At 54.7% G+C, this 8,700-nt stretch overlaps 1 protein-coding gene across 1 annotated transcript; it reads right to left on the minus strand.

The window, feature by feature from the left end:
- Positions 1-1,354: 1,354 nt before the first annotated feature.
- On the minus strand, positions 1,355-7,974 carry SPATA3 (spermatogenesis associated 3). Its single transcript, XM_004674773.2, has 3 exons — positions 7,569-7,974; positions 3,192-3,360; positions 1,355-1,493 (listed from the first exon to the last, which is right to left on the minus strand). The coding sequence occupies exons 1-3, from the start codon at positions 7,972-7,974 to the stop codon at positions 1,385-1,387; spliced, it is 684 nt and encodes a 227-aa protein (XP_004674830.1). The 3' UTR covers positions 1,355-1,384.
- Between the last annotated feature and the right edge of the window lie 726 nt (positions 7,975-8,700).

Genomic DNA, 8,700 nt, shown 5'->3' on the forward strand with positions numbered 1-8,700 from the left:
GCTGCAGGGGAGTCCCCACACGGCCCCCCGTCTTCCCCAGCCCTGGGCCCAGCCCCTTCCTTTCAGCCTCACAGCACCATCCTTGAAGCTCTCTCGGTCTCCCCAGCGTAGAGATGGCGCTGGCTCGCCGAGAAGCCTGGCACCAGCTGCCAGGTTGCGGGGTGGAGACTGGACCCCAGGACCTGGAGACTGGACCCCCCGGTCTGACTCCCACACCTCCACGGCGACGCTGCCCACTGAGCCCTCTGCCCACGCCTCTGTCTCTCAGCTCAGTGCACGAAGCTTCCTGCTTCTCCGGGCCCTCCAGTGTCCCTTGACGGGTCCCTCCAGCGCATGGAGCTCCTGCTGGCGCTGCTTCTGGGCTGGGCTTTGAGGTGCTGAGCACCACCCCCACGTGTGCCCTTCCCTGTCCACACCTGTGGCTGGTGGAGGTGGGGTGCATGGAAAGGCTGCTGCCCCCCTCAGGCCCTCCCCCATCATCACTAGAAGCCTTCACTGCCCTTGGACTTGACTGTGAGGACAACTGTGGGTGCTCTTGGTGTCCCCTAGACCCCTCTCTGGGCCTGTGAATTATCATGTTGGCCGCCAGCACCTCAGACTGCCCCAGCCAGGCGCTTGTGCTCAGCCAGCGGGAGCTGGTTTTCCCAGACACGCAGCCCTACTCCTGCCTCTAGTGCCCACAGCTGTGGGAGAAGCACCCAAGGCCACCCCTTGCCTCAAGGTGAGACCTGCCCAGGGGGGCGGGGCTGGGGCTGAGCCTTCCCCTCTCAGTCGTCCCTGGGCCGTGGAGCCTCTCAGGCTGTTGCCTGGGCTGAGAAGGGGTCGTGGCCACGCTGTGTGGGCAGGCGGCCTGCCCTTGAGGATGGTGCAGTGAAGCTGCCGAGACACATCTCACACACACCACACACAAACACTACAGGAAGGGTAGAGAAGACGGATGAAAAAGGTGAGCGCCTGCAGCTGTGCTGACGGAGGCTTCCAGAAAGGAAGGACACGGAAATAGGGTTGAAGTGGCGGGAAAGGGGAAGAACTTTCTGGGCAGGGAGAAGGTTCTGGGGAGAGGCATGGCCGTCCGGTCGCCTCCCTCCTCTTCGCCATCCTGCTGTCTGCTGCCATGACTAGGGGAACCCTCCACCGTCCAGGGCAGTGGGGGGCTCTGCTTTGGCCACCCCACAGGGGGTCTGGAGTAGTCCAAGAGTGTCCAGGGCGCCCCAGAGAGCCATGCCCCATGACCCCGAAGGCCAGCCTTGTTCTCAGCTTCACCCAACCACCAACACCCCCTCGGCCCGTCCACGAGGAGGGGGCACGCGCCTCGTCAGCCCGGCGGCGCTCCTGGGGCTCCACGTACCTGCCGGACCGCGGGCCTGGGGCTGGTCACAGGGACTCAGCGATGTAATACGCAGCGCCCAGGGCCCCCAGAGCTACAGCAGCAGTCCCGAGAGCTTGGAGCACGCGGATTGCGGTGAGAGGAGGAGTGTTTCCTTGCAGGTCTTCTGGAAAGCCAACGAGAGAGACTCGGGTTGGGGGAGGCTGGGCTGGAGCGCCGCCTGCAGGAGCAGCAGCCGGCCCCTCAGGGGCCGATGCCCATCCCCCCTCACGTCCTCCTCGCAAGGGGACGCAGGCCCTCGCCCTTGCGGTCACGCCCTCCCCACAACCCCCCCACCCAAGACTCCCCACAAGATGCCCAGGATCTGCGGATGGGCGGGGGGCGCCAGCTCCCCAGACACGCAGCGCCCGCCCTGTGCTGACACCTCCCACCGACATCCTCCTCAGGCCTCACGACAGCCCTGTGAGGAAGGTTCTGGCACGTCCATTTCGGGGTGAAGAATCTGAGGAAATTACACCCACCCCAAGGCAAGGAAAGCAGCATGGAGAAACTGCGGAGGGCTCAAAAGGCGCCCTCCATGCCGGCGCCCCTCCGGGCAGTCTCGGCCCTGGGAGCCCGCCCGTGCTGAGGTGGGGGCGGGGGGGGACACCGGGCCGGAGAGCAGGAGCCGCTGCACCTGTTCCAGACCACGGCGGGCGGCTCCGGGCAGGGGCGCCCTCTCCCGCTCACTTTCCTGATTCTGGGCCTCGCTCTGGCCCTTTGCTCCACCTAGAAGGTTCTTCCTTTTCGTTTTCAGCCGTGGAGGACCCTAGGGTCCTATGGGACTCCGCTCAGCTACCAGTGTCCCTACAAAGTCAGCCCGGACCCCGGCGCAGGAGTGGGGCCTCCTCTTCCGACGCGCTGGGGGCCGCGGCCTCCTGTCCCTCTCTGGCCGGCGGCCGGCAGTTCCTGGGGCAGAGCGCCCCGTCCTCCCCCCAGAGTGCTCCCAGAGGCCGGCCCTAGAGCAGTACGATCTGCATCACAACTAGGAGGCACCCCAGCCATGCTGGAGGCCAGCGGGCACCGGGGGCGCGGTGGGCAGAAGTGTTTTCATGTTGACGGAGGACGCCCAAGCACGCAGCCCTGTCCAGTGTCTGGGACCAGGCGCCTCCCAAGGATGGACAGCAGAGGGGTAGGGTAGGGGAGGAGTGGGGTGGGGTCTGCTTGGGGACAGGGCAAGAGGTCCCCAAGTGCACACTGGTGAGACCTTGAGCCCAGGCGGAGATGCTCTGGGGGCCCTCCCTGCCCCTGCACTTGGTCTCCCCCGGAAATGAGGGGTCGCACCTCCAGCCTGTTCCTGGAGTGAGGAGGGGGCCACCAGGGCTCTCCTGGTGGCTTCTGGGGAGAGGAAAAAGACAGATACTGAGGTAGCGGTGTGGGGGGCCCTGCCACGAAAGGCCAGTCTGCGGGCATGTTTCCTGCAGGGACCCCTAGAATAGTCCAAGGCCCCCTGGAGGGCAGGGGAGGTCTTGCTGTTACCAAAGGGGCTGTGAGTCGCTACCAGTATGTGTCCCCAAGTTCACATGCAGGCCAAGAACCCGAAGCTCTCATGGGGGCCACAAGGTGAATGCCGATGGAATTTAATCACGAAACTCCTGAATATCGGGGAGCCCAGGGAGGGCCGTGGGGGTGTGCGCGCTGGGAGGTGAGCCCCCAGAAGCAGCCATTCCGGGGGAGGAAGAACACCAGCCCCTCTCTGCACAGGGGGGACCCCAGTGCACCAGAAAGGGCCAGGCGTCACACGCAACGCTTAATGCAGTGGGGGCAGAGCGAGGCTCTGGGGTGACAGAGCCCCAGGGCTCTAGCCCCCCTCGCCCTCCAGAACCTGTAGAAGGTGAGGAGGTTGGGGAGGTCTCTCCCTGGCATGGTCGGCCAGGCTCGAGGCAGCAGGGCATCGAAGATGCGGCTGTGGCACACGCCCAGGTGACGCCAGCAGGCAGAGTTGCCGGGGCAAGCGGAACAGGAACAGATGGGCAGCAGGCCCTCTCGAGCCCCTGGGTGGACAGAAAAGGAGAGAGATGAGGGCCCGGCTGCTTCCAGGAGGCTGGGAGGGCCCGGAATACAGAGAAGCCTCCACGGACACCCCAGCTGCAGCGGCACGGGGTACGCTGGCTCTTAAGGGCCCAGCAAGGAGTGGGACAGAACTAGCCCAGGGGACGTCCTGCCAGTCAGGAGGGGACTCGCGCAGCCTGGGCACTGGCTATTTTATAAGCTGGTGCTTCCTAGGACACCAAAGGCTGGTGCTCCCTAGCAGGCTACCAGCATGCCCACCACCATCTCATTCAACGGTGGGGCACTGAATGGACCCTGGCTCTCCTCGGTTTACAAATAGGGAAACAGAGGCTCAGAGAGCGTCCTCCGAGCGTCCTCACAGGCAGGTACACGGAGGTGCAGGATGCTGGCTCAGCTCAGGGCTCCTCCCTGGAGCCGGCAGGTGTGAAGGCAGCGGGTGTCTGAGGCTGTCCTGAAACGCCTGCAGCCAGGGCTGCCACATTCCATGTTTCTGGGTTCACTGGTTCACCCGGAAGACAACCGGTGTGTCCATGTACAGCCCTTTGCACCTCCTCAAACTGCCCCTATTTTTGTCCTTTGGCTCTCGCTCCCCACTGGACTTGCAGGTGAAGTCCCCTGCAGTCATGCCAGGCACTTCTGGCCAGGAACTGCGCTCCTGCAGCTACTTCAGTCCCAGTTTCTGCAGAATCTTCCAGGCAAACTCACAAAGCCCGCGGGCAACATACTTCTAGCTTAGGTGCAGTGAACACCTGCTCACTGCAGATGCTTTTCCTGGAATGGGGCTGGGAGGAATTCTAAAAGTAAGACTTTTGTTGTTGTTAAACAATTTTTCAAATAGATATACAATTCTCAGACCATAAAATCAATCCTTTTGAAGTGCTCAGTTTTTGTTGTTTTGCAAAAAACAGGGCCCTTTGTTGATGAAGTGGGTTAAAGTGCAGCACTGTGAAGCCATCAGCAGCCACTTCAGCACAAGTTCGATCCCCGGCCAGGGAGTGACCCCCAGGGCACAGCAGACCTCTCCTGTCTCCCCACTGCTCCCCTCAGCAGTGCATTTCACTGGGCCTGTCTGTTCTGCTCCCCGCTCTGTCTCTGGTGAATCCTCTCACCTCCTGTACCTCTGGCCTGTAGCTCAGTTCCATATGAATAAATAAATACATCTTTAAAAAAAGTACAAAAAACAGCAGTGCAATCACCATCATCCCCTTCCAAAGTGAGTTCACACTCATGAGCAGCCCCCGTGTTCTGACCAATAGCTTTACTTTTCGTAGACATGTTGGGGACGACCCGTATGGCATGAGAGCCTTTGCTTTCCCTTAGTTAAGTGCTTTTCACGACGTGTTTGGCCATGCAGTTTGTGCACTGTCCACTTAGCATAGCGTTTGTCCACGATGTACAGGTATGAGAACATCATCATTTTTTGGTCCCAAATTGTATTTCTCTGCATAGATAAACAACATGATTTATCCATCTTCTCATCAGTTGATGGACAGTCAGTTCGACTTTAAAGTTTTCATATAACAGTGATCTCATAAGGCACTTATCTTTCTCTGACTTATTTTATCTAGCATAATGCTGTCACAGTGCACCTGTATAGTTGTAGACATAAAATTTCCTTTTAAATGGCTGAATAATATTCCATTATATTATCGGTACATATATCACATTTTCTTTATTTGTTAATTTATGATGGACAGCAACTGTTTCCAGCGCTTGGCTCTGGTAAATAACATGTCAATGAAATGCATTATCTTTTTGAGTTGTTTCTGTTGCCTTTGGATAAATACCCCATAGTGGAATTTTGAATCACATTGTTGTTTTATTTTTAAACTTTTGAGGTGCTTCTAAATTGTTTTTCATAGTTGTAAAGTGTCGTGTCCAGTTTTCTTCTTGCAATTCATTTCCAGTTTTTACCATTTGGTTAAAAAGATATTTGATAGAATATCTGGCTTCTTAAATTTATTAAGACATGTAAAAAAGAACTAAAAAATAACATCAATAATAAAGACTTGTTTTGTGGGCTAACATATGATCTTATCCTGGAGAATGCTCCATGTGTACTTAACATAGATTCTATTCTTTTGGATGGAGTATTCTGTGTATCTGATTGGTCTGATGCGTTATGTAAGATCAAACTTTATCGCTATTCTGTCTGGATAGTCTAACATTAATGCACGTGAGATATTAAAATCACCTACTATGATTGTCTTGCTGTCTACTTCTCCCTTTAGGTATGTTAATATTTGCTTTATATATTTAGGTATCCCTATGTTGGGTGCATAAATATTTACAAACGTTCAATTCTCTTGTTGGCTGTGGATGCATGTTTTTAACGAGCTTGAGTATATAATTAGCTTGAGTGGAACTGTTGGGTCATACTGCAGCTTCATCTGTAACCCTTTAAGAAACTGCCGGACTGTTTACCACAGCTATGTCATTTTACATTTCCACCAGCACTGTATGAAGTTCTGACTTTCCCACATTATCATCAACACTTAGTGTCTGTGATTACCGCCTTTATAGCAGATGCACTGCATTTTCTTGAACTACAACATCTTTTATATGCAAGAGAAGATTTTGACTTTAGTAATAGCATCCTTTATTTAATGGCCTTCATCCCTTTTCCCACTCACAGGGAAAATACTCTCTTTGCAATAGAAGAGTAGCGTGTTTACCGCTACCATTCCTAACCTCCACTGCTCCCTGTTTGCCTCTTCAACAGGTAGAAGTCATCCTAGGCTGAGCCATGTGTGTTTTTTCAAAGATTTAGGAACAGAAGCTTTTGTTTTCTATAGATGCGGTTTTGAAGGTCAAAATCCAGAAATATTTATCCTGGCAGTGGGTGTTTATAATGCAATATGGAGCATAGCATGGCTCTCCATATGTTAAGAACAGATTGATTCTTCACCACAGGAATATCACTGTCACAATACCTTGCATTCCCACTGCTCATTTGGGTCCCCAAAATGCCAAAGGGATAAGCTGTGGCCTGGGGGGAGGGTGGCTGCTCAGTGGACCTAGAGAAAGCTCAGAGAAGGGTGTTCTTCCTCTCAGGAGCTGCAGTTAAGAGTGAGAATTTTGGAGTCAGCATAGGCTGAGTCGCCTCTTGATGCGACCAGTGCCTGCTTGAGAGTGAGTTGACTTCTTTGAGCCTTGGTTTCCCCACCTATAAAATGGAGGTGATGTCAAAGTACCCTCCTTTTAAGACCGTTGTGAGAAGATTAACAGACAGCTCAGTCACGTGCTGGGTGCACAGTAACTGTTCTGTAATAAATGGTTACTGCTGTTAGTAGTAGTAGCAGCAGCAAGTTCATTTCCTGAACTCCAGATGAATTCCCATCACACGATCATTCAGACTGATCACTTTTTATGGACAGCCATTCCATTTTCCAGACAGGGCTAGTAACTGGAAATGTTTTCTGCCTGTCTGTAGTGTCTTCACTGGGTAAGGTTGCCAGACTTAGCAAATAAAAATACAGGGTGTCTGTAAAGTATTGGGACCTATAAGTGGTTGTTTATCAGAAATGACAATTTAACTGGATGTCCTGTATTTTACCTGGCAATCCCCTCCATGGGCCCTTCTTCAGATAGCTGAAGACAACATGTAACAAGTCTACTCACAGTCTTCTACCTGACAGATTTCTTCCAATTCCTCAACCAATTCTCATCTTCCAAACAGTTATCGCCACAACCCCTCCTCTCATCCCCCACTCCTCTCAGACACCCAGATAATCTTCTTTGGACTGGATTATTAGGCATCTTTTACAGCTCACAGAGATAGCCTGATGAGGACAGCATAAAGCAGTAGGATCCCCTCCTTTGTCTTATACCATATGTTTCTATTAATGCATCCCTGCTTTTTTTTTTTTTAGCAACCACGTGGAACTTCTGACTGCTAAGGAATATCACTGTCACGGTATTAAGACTGAGCAAGCCCAATATTAATCATCTATGTGGCTGCCCTCTTCAAGGAGACTCAGGAAGCTAACAAAAGAAAAACCCAGCCTTCCTGGTCTCCAGTGAACACACACACACAACGCTAGGTTCCACAAGCACAACTCTAGGACACACATCAACAGCGCCTCACCAGCTCCTAAGACCCAGCGTACCCCGTAAGACCGGCCTGCAGACCCTCCTGGCACTCGGCCAGTAGACAGGCTCCACCTGCCTGAGCCGGAAGCCTGCCTACCTGATTTCCTGCACCGGGAGCCTTTTGAGCTGTTTTCCCGGGATGACACGCAACGAGCCGACTGGCTGACTTTGGGGGTAGTGGTGGGAGCCTGGGTCGCGAGCTGTTGAGGGGAACAGTCAGAGCTGGTTTGCGAACTGGTCCCGGAATCGGCTTGTGGTGGGGTGGACCCCGAGTTGGGCTGCGCCAGGATGGCTCCGGAGCTGGGCGGCTGCGGGGTGGCCCCGGGGTTGGGCTGCGGTGGGGTGGCCCCGGGGGCGGTCTGCTGTGGCGTAGCTCCACAGCTGGACTGTTGGGGGCTGGCCTCGATGCTCTGCTGCTGTTGGGGGGTGGACTCGGAGCTCGCGTGCTGGGACGTCGAGCCGCGGCGTCGGGCCTTGGAGTTCTTCCTCTTGCCTTTCTTCATGGTGGGTCCTCCCGACTTAGCTGTGGACCTACATGGAGCTGCTGATCTCCGGGTGGCTCCCTCCTAGAGGGGCCGTCTGCCCTGCCCTTGGGGAGGCTCTGTCTGGCCTCCAGGAGGACCCAAGACCCCAGAGAACAGTCATCCACAGCCTCCTGTGAGGTCACAAAAGCCAGCTGGCTCCTGGCAGGGCTCGGGGACAGCCTTCCTGGCTCACCACAGCCTGTTCTCCTCCCTCCTCGCAGTTACTGGAGGGACGGGCAGTGCTCTTCACAGACCGTGGGCGCCTGACCCCAGGCCCGAGGGGCCTGGCTCCCCATGATTCTCAACAGCGCGGGTCCTTCAGACATCTCTCCACCGGTGTGTTCCTGGGTCCCTTTTCTCTCTAAGACACCTTCGTGGTGACACTCAGCTTGGCCCCCGCTTTCCCCACATACCAAAAAACAAACACGAAAACCTACTTTACCATGCATTTTGTGACTTTTTAGGCAAAATTAATGAAAATTTGAGGGCTCATGGGAGATGCACAACCTTCATCTCAGTTGTCCCCACATTATCCTATGTAAAACAGTTTTCTCCTAATATGTTCCCCTCGTTTTGAAAAGGGGTTGGGGATCCCCAACTGTGGTAAGAACCCCGGCATTTGGCAAAGAAATCCCCGCCCCCACCATACACGCCTCCACTGGAAAATAAAACAGCTGTTTGGAAAACCGTGCCTTTCTCAAGCTC

Source organism: Condylura cristata, unplaced genomic scaffold (assembly GCF_000260355.1).
Source record: "Condylura cristata isolate star-nosed mole 26May11 unplaced genomic scaffold, ConCri1.0 scaffold00002, whole genome shotgun sequence".
NCBI lineage: Eukaryota > Metazoa > Chordata > Mammalia > Eulipotyphla > Talpidae > Condylura > Condylura cristata.

Excerpts from the sequence above, each read along its gene's own strand:
- SPATA3 (XM_004674773.2), bottom strand. The coding sequence starts at position 7,974 with ATGAAGAAAGGCAAGAGGAAGAACTCCAAGGCCCGACGCCGCGGCTCG. Across the intron at positions 3,361-7,568 it reads CTCCCGGTGCAGGAAATCAG|GGGCTCGAGAGGGCCTGCTG; the intron begins GTAGGCAGGCTT and ends CTGTCCACCCAG. Across the intron at positions 1,494-3,191 it reads AACCTCCTCACCTTCTACAG|AAGACCTGCAAGGAAACACT; the intron begins GTTCTGGAGGGC and ends TTGGCTTTCCAG.